The sequence below is a fragment of the Pelobates fuscus genome, chromosome 1 (genome assembly GCF_036172605.1).
Source record: "Pelobates fuscus isolate aPelFus1 chromosome 1, aPelFus1.pri, whole genome shotgun sequence".
Lineage (NCBI taxonomy): Eukaryota > Metazoa > Chordata > Amphibia > Anura > Pelobatidae > Pelobates > Pelobates fuscus.
Genome location: NC_086317.1, coordinates 179,291,526 through 179,316,183, shown reverse-complemented (window position 1 = coordinate 179,316,183; position 24,658 = coordinate 179,291,526). Strand labels below are relative to the sequence as shown.

Below are 24,658 nucleotides of genomic sequence, written 5' to 3'. Positions count from 1 at the left end.
CGCATCTACAATCGCCAAAAGCACCTGTGCTAAATAGTTTCTAAATTTTGTCCTGAGCTTAGAAATACCCAATATTAACATGTTCTTAGCTTTTTTTGGAAAGTTATAGGGCTATAAGTACAAGTAGCACTTTGCAGTTTCCAAACCATTTTTTTTCCATAATTAAATATTGATATGGAAATTGATAGCTAGGCTAGTGTATTCAGTGTCCACTACAGTCCTGAAGGACTCATCTGATCTCTGCTGTAAGGACAATTTGTTTGTTTGAGCAAATTGAGAAAGCTGCAAATCTTGGTAACACTTTAATTATTGGAGATTTTAATTACCCAGACATAAATTGGGACATAGGGACTGGTAGCTCAGCAAAGGGAATTAGGTTTTTAAACTTGTTAAATGACAACTTCATGTCACAACTTGTACAAGCACCAACTAGAATGGACGCTTGTCTGGACCTGGTTTTAACAAACAACGTTGATCTTTTGACCAACATTCAAGTAGGTGAGCACTTGGGAAATAGTGATCACAATATAGTGTCCTTTGAAATAAACTCAAAAAAACAAAAGCACATGGGGTATACTAAAACATATAATTTTAAAAAGGCCAATTTCAATAAGATAAGGGAAGCTTTACAATATATTGACTGGCATAAACTCTTTAGTGAAAAGAACACTGAGGATAAATGGATCATCTTCCAACAAATATTAGAAAGGTACATTTCTCAGTATGTACCATTGGGAAATAAGTATAAAAGAAACAAATTAAAACCAATGTGGCTTAGTAGAGAAGTAAAACAAGAGATTAAAAATAAGAAAAGGGCATTTAAAGCATTTAAATCAGACAAATCAGATGCATCTTATAAAAGATATAAGAAAGCAAATAATGCGTGCAAAAAGGCAATTAAACTTGCTAAACTTCAAAATGAAAAAATGATAGCTAAAGAGAGCAAAACCAACCCCAAAGCATTTTTTAAGTACATAAATTCCAAAAAACCCAAAAATGAAAGTATAGGTACACTTAAAACTGAAACGGGGGTGTTAGTTAATGAAGACCAAGAAAAGGCAGGAATTCTAAATAACTATTTCTCCTCCGTATATATTAAAGAAGAACCCATGGCAATAGATGTGCAAATGATTGCTACTAAAAACTTGCAGAATAATTGTAATTGGTTAACTCAAGACAATGTGCTGCAGCAACTAAAGAAAGTTAATATAAACAAAGCTCCAGGGCCTGACGGTATCCATCCACGTGTACTTAAGGAACTAAGTGTAGAAATAAGTGAACCTCTGTTTTTAATCTTTCAAGATTCTTTTCTTTCAGGAAGTGTTCCGGAGGATTGGAGGAAGGCAGATGTGGTTCCTATATTCAAAAAGGGTTCAAAATCCTTGCCTGGAAATTATAGACCTGTGAGCTTAACTTCTGTGGCTGGTAAAATATTTGAAAGGTTATTAAGGGATAATATTCAAGAATTCCTTGAGAAGAATATGGTTATCAGCAAAAATCAGCACGGTTTTATGAAGCACAGGTCATGTCAAACTAACTTGATTGCGTTCTACGAAGAAGTAAGTAGAAGTATAGATCAGGGTGTTGCAGTGGATGTGATCTATTTGGATTTTGCCAAGGCATTTGATACAGTTCCACACAAAAGATTAGTGTTCAAACTCAAGGAAATCGGTCTCGATGAAAATGCTTGTTCTTGGGTAGAACATTGGCTTAAAAACAGAATACAAAGAGTTGTCGTTAATGGTAAATTTTCAAGCTGGACAGAGGTGGCAAGTGGTGTCCCTCAGGGGTCTGTTCTGGGACCCCTTCTATTTAACATTTTTATAAATGATCTTGAAGACAGCATTGAAAGTCATGTTTCAGTGTTTGCAGATGACACAAAACTTTGTAAAATAATACAATGTGAGCAAGATATTACTTTGCTGCAGAAGGATTTAGATAGACTGGAGGACTGGGCACTCAAATGGCAGATGAAATTTAATGTTGAAAAATGCAAAGTTATGCACTTCGGCGTAAAGAATACACAAGCAACGTATACCCTTAATGGAAGCGAATTAGGGATAACAACACACGAAAAGGACTTGGGAATTGTTATAGACAACAAACTATGCAACAATGTGCAATGTCAATCAGCAGTGGCCAAGGCCAGTAAGGTATTGTCATGCATGAAAAAGGGCATTCATTCTCGGGACGAGAATATCATTTTGCCTCTCTATAAATCACTGGTAAGACCACATATTGAATATGCTGTGCAATTTTGGGCACCTGTTCTAAAGAAGGATATCATGGCACTAGAAAAAGTGCAGAGGCGGGCTACAAAATTAATAAAAGGAATGGAACATATCAGCTATGAAGAAAGGTTAACAAATTTAAACCTATTTAGTTTAGAAAAACGTCGCCTGAGAGGGGATATGATAACATTATACAAATATATTCGGGGCCAATACAAACCATTGTGTGGAAATCTATTCACAAACCGGACTTTACATAGGACACGAGGCCATGCGTTTAGACTGGAAGAAAGAAGATTTCGTCTAAGGCAAAGGAAAGGTTTTTTTACTGTAAGAACAATCAGGATGTGGAATTCTCTGCCTGAAGAAGTGGTTTTATCAGAGTCCATACAGATGTTCAAACAGCTACTAGATGCATACTTGCAAAGACAGAATATTCAAGGATATAATCTTTCAATGTAGGGTAATAACTGCTTGATTCAAGGATAAATCTGACTGCCATTCTGGGGTCAATAAGGAATTTTTTGTCCTAGCTTGTTGCAAAATTGTGCTTCAAACTGGGGTTTTTTTTTTTTTTTTTTTTTTTTTCTCTTTTGGATCAACAGCAAAAAACAGGTGTGAGGAAGGCTGAACTTGATGGACGCAAGTCTCTTTTCAGCTATCTAACTATGTAACTATGTAACTATGTAACACTGTTATTTGTCAGAAATCCCTGAATAACCCTCCACATGTATATTTTTTTAAAAAAGAAAACAACTTAAGGTATTACAATTAAGGTATTTTGACTCTTTTCATTCAACCATTTTACCACCAATCTATGTCAAATAAAAAATTCTAATTTACACACACAGCAATTTAAGAATACATGTACTGAGAACTTTAACCCCTTAAGGACACATGACATGTGTGACATGTCATGATTCCCTTTTATTCCAGAAGTTTGGTCCTTAAGGGGTTAAGGGTTACTGCCATTAAACACCCCAATATGTGTTCAGCAACATCTCCTGAGTACAGTGATACTCAGGAGTACAGTGATACCACCCATGTATAGGTGTGTCGGGTTCTCTGGGGGCTAAAATACCTTATTTGGAGGGTGCGCATTCCAGTTTTCCAACTTGGAATTCTCACAGCTGGTCATCATGCACCCATGTCCTATTTGGGACATTTTTGAAGCTGGCCAATGTAATTTACCCCAATCAAACCTTATATTTTTGAAAAGTAGACAAACCAGGGTATTCAATATTGGGTATTAACCTATGATGGCATACCATTTGCAAATGAGACAACCCAAGATATTTAAAATGGGGTATGTCCAGTCTTTTAAGTAGCCACTTAGTCACAAACACTGGCCAAAGTTAGCATTTATATTTGTTTGTGTGTTAAAATGCAAAAAACAAAAAAACGCTATCTTTGGCCAGTGTTTGTGACTAAGTGGCTACTAAAAAAGACTGGACATACCCCATTTTAAATATCTTGGGTTGTCTCATTTGCAAATGGTATGCCATCATAGGTTAATACTCATTCCTGGGCTACCATACGCTCACAAAGGCAACATAACCAATCTGGCAAATTTCAATGTGAAAAAACAGCCTTATATTTGACCCTGTAACTTTCAAAAACACTATAAAACATGGGGGGGAGGAGTTAGGATATACTCGGGAGACTTCACTGAACACAAATATTAGTGTTTCAAAACTGCAAAACATATTACAACAATTAAATCATCAGTGAAAGTGCTGTTTGTGTGTGAAAAATGCAAAAAAGTCACTTTCACTGACAATATCATCGCTGTGATATGTTTTACTGTTTCGAAACATATATTTGTGTTCAGTGAAGTCTACCGAGTAAAACAGTACCCCCCATGTACAGGTTTTAGGGTGTGTTGGAAAGTTACAGGGTTAAATATAGTGCTAGCAAATTACATTCTCTGGACTTTTGGCCTGGGTTGTCAGGCAGGTCCCCGAAATTGCAATCAATAAAATTACTTAATTATGTTAAAATATTACATAAATATGCACGGAAAAAAAAATCCGTAAAAATCCGGAAAAAAAATCCGGAAAAAAAAATCCGGGAAAAAAATCTGGAAAAAAAAAACTTTTACATTGCCATAATACAGACAATGGGGGCTGTGGGGGCTGCAGAGAGATGTTACTTACCTCTCCTGCAGCTCCTGTCAGCTCTCTCCTCCTCCGCCGGTCCGTTCAGCACCTCGGTCAGCTCCCAGTGTAAATCTCGCGAGAGCCGCGGCTCTCTCGAGATTTACACTGTGAGCTGACAGAAGAGCTGAACGGACCGGCGGAGGAGGAGAGAGCTGACAGGAGCTGCAGGAGAGGTAAGTAACATCTCTCTGCAGCCCCCACAGCCCCCATTGTCTGTATTATGGCAATGTAAATTGCCATAATACAGACAATTGACTCGAGTATAAGAAACAATTCTGGGCACTGACAATGCTAATGGGGATAATTAAAAAGCCCACCATTAGCATGTATTGGTCTAAAAACCCTATTTTCAATACCCCTATTTTTCCCAGACAATTAGTAGGCCCAGATATGAAGACATACTGCGATTTATGCACTTTAGTGACAATATGAAGTGCCCCCCTAAAAGGATATCCACAGTATGATCTTCTATATAAAATATGCCCTCTAATTGCCCACTTTAACGAAAAATGAGTGACTATTTATACCCCCCAAAAACACATTTCTATTGATGAATCCCTCATGAAATATAAGCGAAGACTGGGGTTTAGACAGTACAAGATCCCGATATAGGATTCAAATTTTATAAATTGTGTGAAAGTGGCAGTGTGTGCACCTTGCATGTATACTAAGGAAGAGATAGCCACCTTGACCCCGGATCTTGGATTTGTCTCCCGTTTATCCTGTCTTCTCTGATCCTTGACCTCGGTTTGTCCTATCGTTGTTCTGTTTCTTTTTACTCCTTTGACCTCGGTTTGCAACTTGACTATTCTCTGCTTGTATAGCTCAGCCATTCTAAGGACTGGTATTACAAGTGTCTCTCTCTGTATGGTCTGTCTGTGTGTTTTGGTTCCAGAATCTGTGACAGCATTGCCCGTGACGCAGATGACTGGGTACTACCCCCTGATAAGTTTACGCCAAATATTCCTCCTTTCACAGCAAATAGTATGCACTTGTTCATAATTTGAATTGATGAGCTGCTTATATTTAAAAATAGATGTGGCCTGTGAGAAGTAATTTGCAATCATGAGCTGTTAAATGAGACTTAGGCCCAGTATCCACTTTTGAAAAATATGAAATTGGTGTGTCTTAAATGTGCCCATTCAACATCCACTTATCCCTGAAAAAGGTACACATGGGGGTATTGTACTAAGACGACATAGCTGAGCAACATATTAGGTGTTATACTGCCGTAGCACACATAAGGATTGCAAAATATACATTAACATCTTCAAGTGTGTGTCAAAAAGGCAGAAAAATTGCTACTAGACTTGGTACAAACTAGCAAAAAAAATGATCCTATGCTAAGGTTTAAAATACCCTGGGGTCCTTTTGAAATACCCTGGGGTGTCTACTTTTACAAATGATAGGCCTTTGTGGGTATGTTTTTTTTTTTTTTTTTATTTTTTTTTACAGTCAAACTGCTGTAATGCCCCAAATTGAAACATGGGCCGATCAAATCCGTCTATTAAAATTCTACTGGAAATAATGAAATGGACCGGTCTCCTATATGACACAGTAGCTTCACGAAATAGTGCCAAAAGACATTCATTGGGGGTATCGTTGTACTCAGCAGATGTAGCTGAACACAAAATAAAGTTTTGTACAGGAATAGCACACACCAACTTTACGAAATACATATGAGAAGATCTTTGTTATAAGTTTGCGTGTCAAAAAACCCCACAATTTTACTCCAATATTTAACCGAGATTAGCGGTGAAATGGCTATGTAAAAAGTGTCAAAATAATCTTAGCTAAATAGCCTGTGATGTCTACTTTATATAAATATATACTTTTTGTGTGGCAATTTAGTTTTCTTTTATGGCTATTAACCTTACAAGACAAACATTCCAAATTCTAAAATCGCTTCACATTAAAAGTTTATTTCACGCCTTGTGTTTTGTGACCTATAACTACCATAAAAAAACCTTAAAATTCTAGACACATTATATATTCTGTAAATCAGAACAACTTAATTGATTTATTTTTAATTACTTTCCTTAACCTGCACTTATTATGCACACATTAAAAAACAATATTTTTTTTATAATAAATAAGCATTTATACATGTATATGTCACATTTAAATTATAGCCCTTTTTGTCTTTTAAAAAATGGTATCTAATATGTGTTGGTGCAATAAATTAGTCAAATGCAAATTGCAGTTGAACGCAAACAGCAAATAATTAAAAAATTGCTTGTGTCTTTAAGTGCAAGACAAGCACCTTAAAGTTGTATCCTTTGGGGGTTAAGTATGGCCAAGTGTATTGGTAGATAAAAATATTTCAGATGCACAGAATATCTTAACAAACTTAAAATAGTCTATTTGTGTTATTTAAAGTGCAATTTTCCCCACCATTTTTTTTTTTTTTTTTTTGTGTGGCTTCATCAAGCTCAAAACATGTCAAAGTATCCACTGTTGCTCAGCACCTGGACATTTGCCTAGATCATGCATATGGATGAGCCATCCATGAATGAATCCAACATTTCATGTCCATATTCATCATTTATTATAACTGGTGTAGAAAAAAAATAGTGTAGATATAGTTTCTTAAATGGAGTCATCTTATACATTTCAGATACATAATATCTGGTTGCAATATTACCAATTACAATTAACACTGTATATAAAAGAGATGAAATACCTGGTATCACTAGGCAGTATATGTTAATATGGTCCTTTATTTAACCAATTACAATAATGGAGCAGTTTCCAGGCACCTCAATTTTCTTTCCACCATGAGCCTTGTCTCTTTCATTCTATGTAACGTGTTGGCACACCTGTCAATGTGCTTGCGTATGTGCCTGTTTGTATTTGTGTTTGTGTGTGTATATGTTGCTACCCACTATTCTATGGGATCCTGATTTTCTTTCTCCTTTCAGCCTTACTTTTTCTCTCTCTGTCTTTCTCTTCTCTATTAATTATTTAATATTGGCTTCTCGTGCAGCATTACAACTCTTAAGAGCTTCCCAAGAAAATCTAATTCTATCAGCACTTCAGGGGAATTCAGAGAGTACACTTTAGCAGCAGCGTGCAAGAGAGATGGAGGTAGGCAAAAAAAGGCTGAGGAGGAGACAGATGAGAGATGAGAGACTGAAAGATCAGAAGATAAATAAAGATTAGTGAAGGGACAGATATGTCAGCAGGAGGATACATTGAAAATGAAAAAATTGTGTTAAGATACTGAGAGATAAGTAAATGCAGAAGAAACTGCATCTGGTAATAGAAAGGGTGAACTATAAAAGTAAATACAAAAGAGAGATAAATGAGTAAGAGCTGCAAAAGAGGAGAGGAAAAGAGATATTGGAAGGGTGATCACCCTCCCCACTGTGCACAGAGTATTGAGATCACCATTAAAATCCTTTTATGGCCATTAGCGTCTGCAGGAAATGTACAGAATTAGTTTTGTTTTGGTAGGAGTTCCTGAGCATAAAAAGCCAGCACAGTACAGACAGTTTGACTAATACCCAAGGACTACAACAAAAAGTAAATTAAGGACTCCTTCCTCTGGGCTATATGTCTCCTCCTAGTAATCCATACATCTTTTCCATAAATCACTTCATATTGATCTTGTATAACTGTTCACTAAACAAATCATACTGATACTTCAAGGAGGTCTGTAATATTTCTGTAAAACTATCAGTGATTCCGTGATTTTGTTCTATTGCTCTACATAACCTTCAAACGCACCATATGCCATTTCATTGTCTCTCATTTCACAGCATTGTTTGCTACAATGATGCTATGTATTGCATGACATCTATGAGCTGTTTAATTCATGTTGTTCACTTGTAAACATGTCTATTAAACTTCATGTCGCCATCTATGTCTTATGTCTTTTACTTTCTATTTCTAGCCACTTAATTTATCAACTACACATATCTATTTAAATACTATGTAAATATGATCCCATGGTTTAACGACATTTGCATACATAAATTATTCCTATAAAAACAACTCATTTTTACCTTACATTCACATAAGACATTTATTTTGATGAAACTTTGACATTTCAACTTTAAAATACTTGTGATGCTTGACACAGTGTTCTACATGACATGAGTACTCACCTTAAAAAGTCTCAGGATATTAGCCACCATGATGGAGACAGAGCTGGAAGATGCCCCAATTACCCCCACCACCCTTTCAGGCTGTGCAATGATTGGATTACCACCACTTAGGCAACGTACATCTGCCCTGTCTTTATCTATAAGTGGTTGAACAAAGCTCAAGGACTGCTCCAGAGCATGGGTGTCCCTAGAACAAGTGTCCAAAACTCTGGCACCTAGTGTGATGTTGGGTAGAAGATCAGGATCAGCATTGATTCGATCAAGTGCATAAAGCATTGCTTCTAGACGATGGATTCCTTTCTCCTTCTTGAGTTCGCCACAAGCTCTGCCATCACTACCCCTTCCATGAACAGGAAAAAGACCTCCTAAAATTAGGTCCCCATCTATTCTCACAGAGTTCATATGTGGTGAGCCTTTGGGTTTGGACCAACAGCTCCATGAGCATAGAATCACCAGAATGCATGCGGTCCTCAATAGCAGTAGTACATCCATGTCATATATTCTTGATCACGCAGCAATGGTATCTATCACCTGTTTTCATTCAAAGTCCATCCACACTTCTATCTTCATGAGGTCTGCTGGATTAGAAGAATTGCTCGGTCCACTGTTGTCAAAGGTAATGGATCATGGGCAGTCTCGAGTGGGCTAGAAGTAGGAAGTACAGCAAAAATGATGCATGAGAAACATAAGTTCAAGAATACGTGACAATAAAATATTAAGTAAAAAAAACAAGAATAATTAGGCTAAATAAAGTTTTAATTAGAGAGAGGAATATGGTAAGGAGCTCAAAAAGGAAGTAAAAGAACACTAACTGATGAAACTGAAAAAAAAACCCAGTGAAATAAAAAAGGATAATACATTTTAATATGCTAGCAGTGCCTTGTTAATTTCTGCTACCATGTTTATGCAAACTAATCTTTTAGTTATTATTTATGGAATCATTGTTACAAAGTAAAGTTAAACATTCCTAAATTCCTTTTGTCCCATTTTGTCCTACTGGCTCTATTTTATGTGTTTATTTACCATAATTTGAGCACTCATATTTTACCTTTCATCCTTTGTTTATTCACCACCACATTTTCTCTTTACTAATTTTCTTGTTCACATTCGCCTTTCTTTTTTTCCAGTTCTATGCTACATATTTCATTTTATGTTTCCCCTTTCAATCTTTTAATATTCAGTATTAATTCAACATTCAATCTCTTTCTCTCTCATTTCTACAGCAAATATGCATTGCCATAATTTCTTTACTCCCATTTTATTTTCTCCTTTTTCTCGTTTAAAATTGTATTGGGTATCTTTTTTTTTCCCTTTCAGTTCACTGTGTTTGTTTTTGTCATTATCTTATGTATAGATTTATTATCTTTTTCTATCTAGCCCTCTAGCTCTCATTAGAGATACTATTATAGATAATATTTGAGTGAGTGTATGTGCGGGGAGAGGGCAGCTGGCAGCATTTGCCCTGTGGGCCCCTGATTACTGTCATGGGCAATAGAGAGGGGGTATAAGGTACCATCTGTTTCAGCCAGGCCACAAAATGAAATAGAGGTGCTGTGACAGCACTGTCTGTGCAAGTAGAAACAGAGGTGCTTAAGGCACCTCTCCGGGAGTTGTAAATGAAATAAAATATTTTTTTATTTTGGGTGGTATCACAACAGTTAGTGATGTACAGTCTAGAGTGAAGCATAAAAAAGAGATTTAATGACAAAGATTTATGAGTGTGCCCAGTACATGAAAAGCAAACACTTTTTTTGTTGTTTTTTTTTTTTTTTTTTATAATACAATCCGTATAAACATCCCTCTCTTCGCTTGCTGCTGAGTAAATTATATGCAAATCATGCAGCATGCTTCCAGTTTATGCAAATCTTAGATTAATAAAATATTGAACACTGATAATAAAACCTGTAAGCCTCAATGCAAGTCATATACACTGCGGTATGCTATGCTATGGGTTGAAGCAGTATTATTTTGTTTTAAATAATTTCTCTGGGAATCCCAAGAAGCATTTTAAATGGGCAATATAGGTTAAACAGCTGAGCTATGGATTTCTAGAAATTACAATGAAATTTTGTCTTACTGCAGTTCTCATGAGAGGGTTGCTTAGAAGACTAAAAGATAAGCTCATGGAGCAGGCCCCTTAACCCCACTGTTTCTGTGCGTCCATCTTGTCTGGTTTCAATTGCGTGTCTGTCAGTCCACCCATTGTATAGCACTGCAAAATCTGTTATAAATAATAATACAAAGAAGAAGAAATATTGATAATTGGGTGTCTGTTCTGTATATTAAAAGATAAAGAGTATGCATTTTATAAGGGGATACATACGAACCACTGGGCCCCTGTGCAAGAACCACACAAGGGCCTCTCTCTTCATTTCAACTTGCACCTCTTACACATTGCACCAGAGTTACAGGCGTGCATTGGTTGTATGCAACCCGGCTGGAGACAGTTAGAGGAACTATAATCAGGAAGTGATATCCTCACTATATGTCTCCTTTGGTGTCCTCTCCTTCTATTGGAGCTTGTTTGTAGTTCAGATCATTCAGTGCTATCAGTGGCTGAACTGTTTGCATAGATATGATACAGAAGTGTTTTTATGCAATGAGGTGATGTAGTCAAAGAGCAGGCTCATAATGCTGGATTCTGCCAAACATTTATTTATTTTATGCAAAAACAATCAGTAATTTGAGCATGCAAAAAATACAGCATATTAATGAGGCCAAAACCAGAAATATGTATTTTGACCTAAAGTGTCCCTTGAAAGTGATACCTGTAGTAATTTAATTGTTATATAGTATATTGTTGAATTGGAATATACCAAATAATGGTTTTTGACCAATCCAATCCACCCTTGATGCATGGAATTCCCGGCTGCAATAGCAACTGTTGCAACTATGGCATTTCCACCACCGTGTATATTTTTCTCTGTGTGTTTGCAGCATATTAGTGCATATTTTTTTTAATATTGTTAATAAATTATGAAGGCATGTCATTAGACACTTAAGGTTTGTACTTGTGTAAATTAAAAATTAAAATGTTGTGTAACATATCTATGTGATATAGGAGTCACTAAACGGCACAATATGGTCAGTTTAAAATCTAGTTTGCACAATATAGATCAAAATAGCTGAGCTGAGAATATTCTGCAATAGATCATATCTCTGATGTCTTACTGCTAATTTCTCAGCAATTTACTAGTTAAAGGATAATGATAGTGTCAGGAAAACAAAGCGGTTTTCCTGACATTATAGTGCCCTGAGGGTGCCCCTACCCTCAAGGTCCCCCTCCCATTGCGCTGAATAGGTTAAAACCCCTTCAGCCACTTACCTTAATCCAGTGCCGGGCTCCCTCGGTGCTGGTGACCTCTCCTCCCCGTCCGATGTCAGCTCTCCCGCCCGAAGTCACTGGAGCCGAATGCGCATGCGGCAAGTGCCGCTCGCATTCAAAGTGTCCATAGGAAGCATTTCTCAATGCTTTCCTAAAGATGCTCTGCGCGATGGAGGCGTAATTCACCTTCAGCGTCGCAGATGAGCCTCTAGTGGCTGTCCGGAAGTCAACCACTAGAGGCTGGATTAACCCCAAATGTAAACATAGCAGTTTCTCTGAAACTGTTATGTTTACATGTGAAGTGTTAAAACTTGAGGGACCTGGCACCCAGACCACTTCATTGAGCTGTCCATTTAAATCACTTTGTTTATGCAGCCCTAGCCATTGTGAATTTGTGTGTATCTTTGCATGTGTGTCAGTGTTTGTGCCTCTGTGCATGGATGTATCTGTGCATGCGTGTCAGTGATTGTGGATCTGTGTGTGTCAGTATAAAAGCTCTGTATACAAATACAACCCTGCCAGATTGGGCGATACTAAGTGGTAGATACTACGCTGGCAAAGCTTTGTGGGAGGAGTACAGCACTTGAGGATATGCCTTTTGGTCATCCATGCTCTATAGGGGACTTTATATTTTTTGCACAAGGGATCTCTTTTCATTAGTTGTCACTGTAACCAACATATGACACAAGTGCAGTAAGTCAGATATTCACTAAGCACAGGCCATCTAAATCTGAAACTAAAATGGTTTCAAGCCACAACTTAATATCCTGACTTGAAAATCTAAACAATGAAAAAGGCTGCTAACCTTTCACTATAGCAAGGGAAACTGTTTAAGAAACAGATATATGAAAAAGATCAGACGAGTTCCTAGAACCAATGATAATAGAGATAAATTGGCACAGCTGTAGTACAAAATGAATAGAGTGAGCATCCACTCTGTATAAAAGGATATTGGAAAGGTGGAACTTTATGTAATGTTTTGGGCCCATAATAAAACCAGAGAGGACCAGAATAATATCCACTGTTGGTATCACAGATAGTTTTCCATCAAACAAAAAAATGGGGAGATTCAGAAAATGTAAGTGAAAGGTTAACATGGCTAGCAGGGGCCATGCCTTGGCCGTTCTCCATACTACAATTCTAGATATTTAGATGTGGGGATAATAGCTATTAGCATTTATCATGATAATGGGGATTGGCCCAAGCCCATAAATATGAGAGACCAAGGGTCTCCCAAGCCCATAGTTCAACATGAAAACGAAAGAGAGCCTGAACAATGCTGGTTTCATCCCCACTATGTTTAAGGGAATGAGTGTCGGAATAAACAAATGCACAGGACTCTAGTCATTATATAAATTATTCAAGTGTTAGAGCATCTCAGGAAAACATAATAATATTTTAATTATTTATAACGTTTGTATTTTAGAAGAAATCTTACAAAACAATATAAGTGACAACAGATGAAAACCTAAATAATTCAATTTGCAGCATAACATATCTCAGACATGTCTGTAAAAATTAAAGCATAGACACTATGTTATTTGTTACATAGTCTGAAAAGAGACATGTATCCAGGAAATGCAGCCTTTCTCACATCTGTGTTTGCTCTTGTACCAAAAAAAAAGGCTAAAATACAATTTGAAGCTCTTTCCAATTTTGCAACAAACAAGGAAATAATTCTTCTTGACCCCTGAATGGCAGTAAGATTTCTCCTTGGATACAGAAGCTGTTGTCTAACATAAAAAAAATATATCCCTAGATATTATTTTTATGCAAGTAATCATCCAGTTGCTGTTTAAGCATCTGCACAGACTCTGATAAAACCACCTCATCAGTCAGAGAACTCCACTACCTTATTGTTATAGAAAACCCTATCCTTTGCCTCAGACTAAATCTCCTTTCTTCCAGTTTAAATGTGTGACCTCATGCCAATGTATAGTCCTGTTTATGAATAGATTTCTGTCAGGATTACTAGTTGATCCAGCACACAATACTGTATCACACCTAGGACTAAAGGTAACATCTTACCGGGCCTTAGAATGGCTGGACTTAACATACCAGAGAATAGTCAGAATACTTGCCAAGGTCGGGGACACAGAATGAGACAACGATGAGGGAAAGCCAAAAGTCAGGGATACCAGAATACAGGAAAGTCAAAACGAAGCCAAAGTCAATAACCAGAAATAAACCGCTCAGGAACACGCTCTCGGACAACCACTAAGGGAAACCACAACAGGACAATGACGAAAGGAAAAAAAAGGAGTTTAAATAAGCCTCCTTCAGATCCAATTGGCTGTACCTGGCCTTTGACCCCAGAACGTGCGTGCACGTTCTTTACGTGATGTCAAACGCACATTGATGTCATCAATACCGTGAGCGGACGTGAGGTCACAAATTGGTGTGAATTTGCAGCGGCCGGTGTCCACCAACAGGCTGCAGAAGTCAGATACATTGCCGCATGGCCGCTGAACGGCACTTCTGCATTTGTCAGGAAGGCAATTACTGCAGATACTGCAAGGTGAGGATGAACATGTGACAATTTCCAGATAATACAAACAATATATACAAAGTTCAAGTATGTAACCCAAGTGTATATCACCACACTCTAAAACACCTGTGTGATTACCTCTCTATCCACACAAAACAGAATTTATACATACATAAAAGATAGGTGGAGTGTGGATGGTTCTTGGTTGAAGGTATGAATAGTAACTGTAACAGATAAAAAAAATAGCAAAACCTAGTGCAATACAGTCTGATACCCATGTATACACATAAATGATAATCCTTTAGGGTTGTACTCACAAGAGTAAAGCCACAATATCAGGCTCACTGTATTCGCTGATGGGAATATTAGAAGGGATCCCACTCCCCTACATGGTAATGTTGAAATGCCTGTAGATGTTGTCAACCAAATAATACCACTGGACGTGGGATGGTGGTATAATTGCAAATGAGGTATGTCCAGTCTTTTTTAGTAGCCACTTAGTCACAAACGCTGGCCAAAACTGACGTTCAAATTAGTTATTGGGCATTTTTCACACACAAACAAATATTAACTCTAACTTTGGCCAGTGTTTGTGACCTGTACATGGGGGGTACTGTTTTACTCGGTAGACTTCTCTGAACACAAATATTAGTGTTTCAAAACAGTAAAACATGTCACAGCGATGATATTGTCAGTGAAAGTAACTGCATTTTTCACACACAAACAGCACTTTCACTGATGATTTAATTGTTGTAATAAATTTTGCTGTTTTAAACACTAATATTTGTGTTTAGCGAAGTCTCCTGATTATAACCTTACCCCCCCCCCCCCCCATGTAAAGGTTTTATAGTGTTTTTGAAAGTTACAGGGGCAAATATAAGGCTGTTTTTTCACATTGAAATTTGCCAGATTGGTTATGTTGCTTTTGTGAGCGTATGGTAGCCCAGGAATGAGAATTAACCCCTATGATGGCATACCATTTGCAAAAGAAGACAACCCAAGATATTGCAAATGGGGTATGTCCAGTCTTTTTTAGTAGCCACTTAGTCACAAACACTGGCCAAAGTTAGCGTTTTTTTGTTTTTTGCTTTTTAACACACAAACAAATATAAATGCTAACTTTGGCCAGTGTTTGTGACTAAGTGGCTACTAAAAAAGACTGGGCATACCATATTTTCACTACCTTGGGTTGTCTACTATTGCAAATGGTATGCCATCATGGGGGTAATTCTCATTCCTGGGCTACCATACGGTCTCAAAGGCAACGTAACCAAACTGGCGAATTTCAATGTGATAAAACTAAAAAATGTAACATGCTATATTTGACACTGTAACTTCTCAAAACACCATAAAACCTGCACATAGGGGGTACTGTTTTACATGTGAGACATCACTGAATACATCAGTTAGATGAGTCAATCAGGAAAATCCAATCACAACTAGAACCTTTCAAAAACATGGTTGAATTGGATAATCTTATAGAAATTATGATTAGAAAAATTTTAAATATAGAGAATTTGGTCATTGAAACCAAAAAGAAAAAATACAATGAGATCAAGAAGATTATAGGAGTGGAAATATTAGACCACCTAAGAAAAGTAATAACTATAAGAGGAACAATTATAAAGAATCCAAATACCCTGTAAATGAAAATATGAGGGAAGAGAACCCCAGAAATAGAAAGAAAATTTATCCCCACCATGTTAATGATACAGTTGGTAAATGGAGACCCCAAATAGGTAAAGAACTTAAAAACCAACTAAAAGATTGCCAGAAGGAAAGAAATACTTGGACAGAGGTTAGAAATAGAAAGTCAAGATTCTATAGTAGAACAGAAGACAATGTTAGAATTCCAAGGAAATGGACCCCCGAAAAAAAATAGAAGATCCCTACCTCAAACAGATTTGAGCGTCTTAGAGATCTTCCAGAAAAGGAGGATTTTTTAGGAAGAGGAAGGGGGAAATTGAAAGAGAATAAAAGTACACACTCCCCTCAAAAGATTCAAAGTACACACTCCCATCAAAAGATTCAGAGAATTCGGAGAGGAGGAGACAGATATCAGAGAAAAAGAAAAAAAAAGAGGAGAAACAAGATTTTTTGGAGAAAATAGAAAATGATGAGCAATCAGAAAATTTTAGAATTTTTTACTTATCAGAAAAAAAGTATAACTGATGCCCATATAAGTATTTTTTAAAAAGGTTTTAAATTTGCTCCAAGCTGCAATTTAGATAAATTAGAGGCATTTTTAGACTTGAATAGATTTTTTAAAATCAACAATTTTTATTGTATGTTTTGCAGAGTTTCAATCGGAATTAGGGGTACAGAAGTAAGAAAGGGAGAGGGGGTATCAATGCTGAGTACAGAGATTAAGTACATAGTCATATGTTTCTTGCCCCAGGAGGCAACACATTTTCAAGTGTTAACACATTTTCAACCTATGCATCCGTGTTTGGTAATGATGTTAGCCCATTCAGATTCTGTCTCCATTTTGATAAAACATACTATTTTTTGATAAAACATACTATATTTAAACTATTTACAGATAACCAATTTAACCTACAACATATGGTCATTGTGGTGTGATTCATGCGACTGCCCTGTGGGGTTCTGTGGCTATGTTACCCATGCGAGTGTGCTACTACTAGCCTGACCCATTGCCTTTCGATGACCTCTCAGTCTCCTGATCTGCATCATATATTGGGCAAAACTTGGCCCCGTATTCAAGCTCATCAAAGTACCCTGTCCTAGCATGCTTAGATGGGGTCATACGCGTTGACTCTAATGGTACAAGGGGAGTCATTTTTGAATGTTTGCCATAAGTCGTGCATTTGGGACTTGGTGCGTCCTGTAAGTGTCTGAGTCGTTGTGTACTTTTCGTAGTCCACATTTGTGGAGATTAGGTGCATCAGTTCCTCTGTCGTTGGTACCGTCTCTGACTTCCAGTTTCTTGCTAGTAGCGTCGCCGCTGCTATTAGTGTGAGGAACATCAGTGTACGTGTTGGTTTCGGCAGGTCAAGTGGTATGATGTGCAGCAGGTACGTTTCTATGGTGCGTGGGATATGTCTCCCTGTACTGTGTGAAATTATGTCTGCTACTCTCTCCCAGAAAGGTTGGATCTGTGGGCATCTCCACCATATATGGATTGTGTCCCCTGTGGCTCTCTGGCACCTCCAGCATCTATTATTTGATGTGTTGTACATTTTGGACAATTTGCTGGGGGTCAGATGCCACCTGTATAAAAGTTTCCTTGACAGCTCCAGGTGTGAGGCACAAGCCAATAAACCCTTATGTGCTGTAAAGGCCCTTTCCCACTCTTGAGCTGACAGGTCCCTTTCAAGATCTTTGTGCCATTCTCTTTGGAACCCCCAGAGTTGTGTTTGTGGTTCTTCTATGAGTGTGGAGTAACAGAATGAGAGGGTTTTTTCTGTTGCTGTGTTTTTAAACATTTGTGTTCGAACCTCGACATCTGTGACATCCCAACCATCCCCTTGTACTGATGTTTCTCCTCTTTAAGTGTGTGATACATCTGTAGATACGAAAAGTGTGCTGTTTGTGGGACATGGAACTCTGTTTTCAAGTCTGGGAAGTTTCTAAGAGCCCCTCGGTGTGTTACCTGATACAAGTGGGTTATATTGTGTGCCGCCCATATCTTAAAATTGAACGAAGGGTTCAGTATGTGAAGGGTTCTCAGAGGTGTCGCCGGAGACCATTGGGATGTCGAACAAACCCTGAGTCTGTGTTTATCCCAAGTAGTTAGCATCAGTCTGGTGGTCGGCAGTATTTTGGGGGTGTAAGGGCGTAGCTCCTTTGGCACCCATAGATAATAAGGGAGATGTTTCCCTCCTAGTCTGTGGGATTCCAGAGCCACCCATTGTGGGGTATGGGGCTGCGTGTGGCACCCAATGATGTTGGCTAGGTGTGTGGCCCTGTGATATTCTCGAACGTCAGGGAATCCTAGTCCTCCGTCGCGGATCGTGCGGGATAGAAGTTTCCAAGGAACCCTTGGTTTCTTGTGCTGCCAGCTAAATCTCAACAGGGTTGTCTGCAGGGCTTTGAGGAATTTCGCGGGAACGTTAATTTGTAGTGTGCGGAATAAATATAGTATCTTTGGGAGTATCACCATTTTTATAGCTGCGCAGCGGCCCACCCATGTTATGTATTTCCCTTCCCAAGATTTTAGTATAGATTCTATCTCCCTGAATAATTTTTGATAGTTTGTTGCAAAAAGAGAGTTGGGGGATTTCGTCAACTTTATGCCTAAGAAGGTTAGGAAGTCCTGTCTCCAGTCATATTTAAACGCCTTATGTAGACGCTCCATGGTGTCGCCCTCGATGCTTATTCCCATCGCTTGTGTTTTGTTAACGTTAAGTTTATAATAGGAGTGGGTGCTGTAGTTTTGTATTTCTTTCTGTAGGTTTGGGAGTGATATGTTTGGTTGAGCCAGAGTTAGCAGGACATCGTCCGCAAATAGATTGAGTTTATACTCCCGCTCGCCAATCACTATACCATGTATGTTAGGATTGCGTCTGATCGCCTCCGCCAATGGCTCAAGGGCAAGGACATAAAGGAGAGGAGACAGGGGACACCCCTGACGTGTACCATTTGATATGGTGAACGGGGCGGACTGAAATCCTGATGTTGATACTGAAGCATTTGGGGAGCTGTACAGGGCCTTAATCGCCACTTGATATTCGTGGGGGAAGTCAAATTTCGTCAGAACAGCGTCTAGGAAAAGCCAATTCAGTCTGTCAAATGCTTTCTCCGCGTCAAGAGAGACTATAAGCCCCTGAGTCCGGTCCATGTGTATGGTCTGTAAGATGTCTACTACTTTCCGTGTGTTGTCCGACCCCTGTCTCCCATGTACAAATCCCACTTGGTCGTCTGAAATAATGGTAGGGAGAATGGTCTTAAGTCGGGTGGCTAGTATTTTTGCATATAGCTTGGTGTCTGAATTCAGTAGGGAAATTGGGCGGAAATTCTGGCAGATTGTTGGAGGTTTGCCGGGTTTCGGGAGGGTTATCACTCTAGCTGCCAGGAATTCCGGGGGGAAAGCGCCTGTGCGTTGCGCATGATTGAATGCTGTGGCGAGGTAGGGAGCTAGGAGGTGCTTGAACTTTGCGTAATAGGCATTTATGTAGCCGTCTGGGCCTGGGGCTTTTCCTGTGGGGAGGGAATCAATGCAGTCTAATATTTCTTGTTCTCTGAAAGGGGCTGCTAGTACTGATTTTTGGGTGCCATTCAGGGAGGGTAAAGGGATCTCCTTTAGATAGGCCTGTATGCCTGACGTCGTGGGGTTTGGGGTGTTTGGGTCGTCTTTGAGGTTATAGAGCTGGCCGTAGTACTGCGCGAACTCTTTGCAAATTTCGGTGGGCATGTGAAGTTTATGTCCATCTTTATTTATTATGTGGGCTATACGAGTGTGTTGCTGTCTCTCCCTTAGATGATGGGCTAAAAGTTTGCTCGCCTTGTTGCCTTGTACATATGAATGTGATTTTAACCTTTTTAGCATGAGACCAAACTTTTGTAGTCTGATCCCATTAAGTTTATTTTGTAGGGACGCTATTTTCTGTTTGCATTCTTGCGATGGCTGTGTTTGATTAACTCTATGTAGCTTCTCCAATTGCTGACTACACTGAGATAATTCTTTTTCGGCTTGTTTCTTTTTTTTTTAAAGATTCTTTATTTTTCATTTTTCAGTTTTCATGAACAAAAGTTAATGAACGTTTTTACAGAAAAAAGAGGTTGGTTAGTTAGGGGGTTACAATAGGATACAAAATATTTTAGTAGAACATGTTACTGGCATTGTGGTTTGGTATCTCTCATAACCTTTTCTTTGGAGGACCTTGAGTCAGGAAAGCTACGTGTGTGACCGTTCAGATCGTGTTATCTGTGGTCCGGTGGAGTTACAGGGTTCTAGGGGTGGTTATGAAGCGTCCATCGAGGTACCTGTTCCGGGATATTCCGGTTATTAGAGATAGTTGAGGTCGTAGGGCCATTAGCCAGAAGCTTTCAGTGGTGGTCGTCCCGTTGTTGGGGGGATGGGGATAACTGTCTGGGGGAGTGTGGCCTTTGAGTCGGTCAGAGATTGTGGTTGTGTTAGTAGGGCCAGGAAGTTAGGGTGGGTGTTACAGGGAGGGTAGTGTTAGGTAGGGGGGTAATTAAGGGGAGGGAGGAGGAACTGTGGAGGGGTGAGTAGAGTGGAGTGCTGCTGCCCTTCTGGGTATTCCCTCCGGACCCAGGGCGGTGGGGTTGGGTTAGGGGTGGGTTGAAGCTGTGTGCCTCACCCTTGTCATGGTTAGCGTCGGTGGTGTAGGTCGTCGGGTCTGATATGTCACCATGGGAGGGCATTGTTTCCGTCGAGCCACGGGTCCCAGACTTTGTGGAATGATTTAGGGGTGTCATGTATCTGTGCTGTTAGTCTGTCCATGTCTATGCTGTCTGTAATTTTCGTGTGTATTTGAGAGTGAGTGGGTATACGTGTTGTGGACCAGCTTTCGGCGATTGCTCGGCGTGTGGCTAGGGCTATTCTTGCTATGAGCTTATTTTCACTACGGGTGAAGCTGTCCAGGGGTTTAGAGAGCAAAAGGGCCCACGGGTCAAGGGGTATTGGTTTGTTGAGTAGTCCGGATAGGAGGGTCGTCATAGTTTTCCATAGGGGTGTAAGTTTAGGGCATGTCCACCAGCAGTGGAGGAATGTGCCTGTTTCTCCGCACATTTTCCAGCAGAGGTTGGTGGGGCTTTGTTTCATGGCCTTCAGGCGGCAGGGGGTGAGGTACCATCTGAAGAGCATTTTGTATGCCTGTTCTTGATGGGTGACGCAGATTGAGATGGATTTAATGGATGCCCAGATGTCAGCCCAGTCCGTGGAGTCCACGGGGGGTCCGAGATCTTTTTCCCACGCCGTGATATATGGGAGGGCTATCTGAGTGTGGTGTGTGGTTAGATTTATGTAGATAGATGATATTTGGCTCTTCCTGGATGGTGACTGAAGGGTGTCTCTTTCAAACCTGGTCAGGGACGAGGTGGCTGCTATGCGAACCGTGTCGGTCGCTGCGAAGCTTCGGAGTTGGAGGTAGCGGAAGTAATCAAATGTGGTTAAGGTTTCGGGGTTGGGGAGTTCTGTGTATTGCAGGAGCTTGCCGTTAGGATAGAGGTGTCCCAACCTAACTATGTCGCGGTCTTCAAAATGGGCGTAGTGTTGAGGTGTGAGGCCAGGTTGGAACATTTTGTTGCGGAGGATTGGGGTCAAATTTGTCGCTGAGTCGGTCCCAGAGGTCTAGGGAGTGGGTGATTGCTGGGGAAGTGGGGGGTGGCAGTGGCCTGTATTGCCTTTGGAGCCACATGTATTGGGAGGGGTGGTCTCGGCCAAAGATGAGGTGTTCCAGGTCTACCCATCGTTTGTGTGCGGGGGGGAGGTGCCAATGTTGGATTTGTGTTAGGTGGGCTGCATGTAGGTAGTGTGTAAGGTTGGGGAGGCCTAGACCTCCGGAGAGTTTGGGTACATATAATGTGGCTCTGCGGATGCGGGGTTTTTTCCCGTTCCAAACGAATCGATCTATGGCAGTTTGTAGTCTTTTGAGGTCAGTTTTATTGCAGGGGATGGGTAGTGCTTGGAAGGCGTAGAGGAATTTGGGTAGGAGGTTCCTTTTAACGGAAGCTATCCTTCCTAGCCAAGATATGTTCATCTGTTTCCAGCGTTCTAGGTTTTGGGTTGCTTTCTGGAAGAGTGGGGGATAGTTGGTTTTGTATAAGGCGGTGGTGTCACTAGTGATTTGGACTCCCAGGTAAGTGATTGCCGTCGGGCAGATCCGAAAGGGGAGGTCTTGTTTTAGGGAGTGGATAGTGGGTTCTGTAAGGTTGAGCGGCATGAGGTCTGATTTAGTGGCATTGAGTTGGTATCCTGATATCTTGGAGTAGTCTTGTAGGGTTGTGATGAGGGTGGTCAGGGTTGGGATGGGGTCAGTCAGGGTGAGGAGGATGTCGTCTGCGTATGCTGCTATGGTGAATGTGTCGTCCCTAATTTTGAGTCCTTTGATGTGTGGGTTGTTACGTATGGTCTCCAGCAGTGGTTCGAGGGATATAGCGAATAGTAGAGGGGACAGGGGGCAGCCTTGTCGGGTTCCGTTCAGTATAGGGAAGGAGGGGGGGGGTAATATTGGGGATTAGCAGCTGCGCGGTCGGAGTGTGGTACATGGCTTGGAGAAAGTGGGTGAGTTCTTGTGGGAATTTGAATTTGCGAAGGACTTCGAATAGGTAGGGCCATAGAAGGCGGTCAAAGGCCTTCTCGGCATCTAGGGAGAGTATGGCGGTCGGGAGGCGTTTATGGTTGGCGTACCAGATTAGGTCTATGACCCGTCTGGTGTTGTCTTGTGCCTGTCTGTGGGGGATGAAGCCTACTTGGTCTGGGTTGATGAGTTTCGGCAGGAGGGGATTAATTCTCGTTGTCATGACTTTGGTCAGGAGTTTCAGGTCTATGTTTAAGAGTGAAATGGGGCGGAAGTGACCTGGATCTTCATGGGATTTCCCGGGTTTGGGTAGGAGGGTAATGTTGGCTTGTGTCATGTCGGGGGGTATAGGGTTGCCTTTGAGCATTGCATTGAAGACTTTGCATAGTCGTGGGGTGAGTATGTCTCCGAAAGTTTTATAATAGATAGCTGTGAAGCCGTCAGGTCCGGGGCTTTTATTGGGTTTCAGGGATTTTATAGCTGCTTGTAGTTCTTCTGGGGATATGTCTGCTGAGATAAGTGTTCTGGCTGTGTCAGTGAGGGAGGGGAGGGAGAGTTTCTTAAGGAAGTCGTCCGTTAAGGATTGAGTGAGGTCAGTTTGGGGGTCCGGGGTGTGGTTGTAAAGGGACGTGAAGTATTGCTGGAAGGTTTTCCCGATTGTGTGTGGGTCGGTGCTCATTGTACCTTCTGATGTGCGGATCTTAGAGATTCGCTTTGTGTCTGTTAGGTTTTTGAGGCGTTTAGCTAACATCGAGTCTGCCTTGTTGCCCTTTTCATAATACTTTTGTTTGGTCCATGTGAGTGCTTTGGCCGTGGTTGAGAGGGAGAGGCGTTTAAGTAGGGCTCTCGCTGTCGTGAGTTGGTCAAGGTGAGAGGGGGTCGGGTGGCGTTTGTGGAGGGTTTCTAGGCGGCCTATTTCTGAGATGGCATCCATTAGTTGTCTGTTGTGCTGCTTTTTACATGCTGTGGCTATTGCTATGAGTTTGCCTCTGATTACTGGCTTGTGGGCCGCCCATAGGGTGATTGGGGAGGACACGGAGGGGTCATTCAGGGTGAAATATTCCTTAATGTCTTCTGCTAGGGACGAGGTTATGAGCTTGTCTTGTAGGAGTTGTGAGTTAAGTTTCCAAGTCCAGGGGCGTGTCATGTTGGGGATTGAGAGGGTAAGGGAGATGTCGGCATGGTCCGACCAGGTTATGTGACCAATGGAGGTGTGCGTGATTCTCGATGTTATGTTTGGGGAGATGAGGAAGTAATCGATGCGGGAGTAAGTGTTGTGAGGGTGGGAGTAGAATGTATAGTCCAAAGTTGAGGGGTGTTGGGCTCTCCAGATGTCCAGGAGGTTATGTGTGTGTAGGAAGTGGGAGAAGGGAGCGTCGTTGTGTGATGGTCTTGGGTCGTTCTGAGTTCTGGTGGTGCGGTCGATGGACGGGTGGTGTGTGGCGTTGCAGTCGCCTCCTACAATGGTGAATGTGGCTTTGATCGTAGTGAGATGTGCTGAGAATGTTTGCCAGAAGGTTGCGTCTGGGGTTGTAGGGGCGTATAGGGAGGTGATGGAGTAGGTTGAGGAGCCTATTTTGCCTGTGAGCGTAAGGTATCTACCTTGTTTATCTGGGAAGGCTTGGATGTCGTTCAGGGGGCAGGATGCTTTGAGTATGATAGCCACCCCTTTGGTTTTAGCTTCTGGGGAGTTGGCGAGAAAGCTGCGGTTGTAGTGTTTGTTCCTGAGTGGGAAGTGTTTGTGGGGGGTGAAGTGAGTCTCTTGGAGTAGGAGAATGTCTGCTTTTTGGTTGTGTGCCCATCGTAATAGGGCATGGCGTTTTTTGGGATTGTTAAGGCCCTTAGCGTTAATGGAGATACAATGTAAGTTGAGCGCTCTCCGTGACTATGTTGCAAGCCCGTCGGACATCTTCTGTAATGGGAGGGGAAACAACTATGTGCCCTGTGGCTGTTAATAGGGAGTTAGGGTTGATGTGACCCGGGCCTAACAATGGCCTTACAATGGCCTTATTGGGGACACTGTCTTGCTGCGCTCTAATTACAGTGTTCCGCCCCGTTTTCCCTTCTTGCTCTCCCGTTTTCCCTCATGGTGGATATGTTTGCCCCCTTTTTTACTTTCCA

The 24,658-nt window shown here is 40.6% G+C and overlaps 1 protein-coding gene across 1 annotated transcript in view; it reads right to left on the bottom strand.

Moving 5' to 3' along the window:
* Positions 1-24,658, bottom strand: part of GRM4 (glutamate metabotropic receptor 4) — a 223,999-nt gene that overhangs the window by 98,890 nt on the left and 100,451 nt on the right. Inside the window, exon 2 of the mRNA XM_063453090.1 lies at positions 8,500-9,144. Within this exon, the coding sequence (XP_063309160.1) occupies positions 8,500-8,991 (492 nt within the window). The 5' untranslated portion in view covers positions 8,992-9,144. The remainder of the gene's footprint in view (positions 1-8,499; positions 9,145-24,658) is intronic.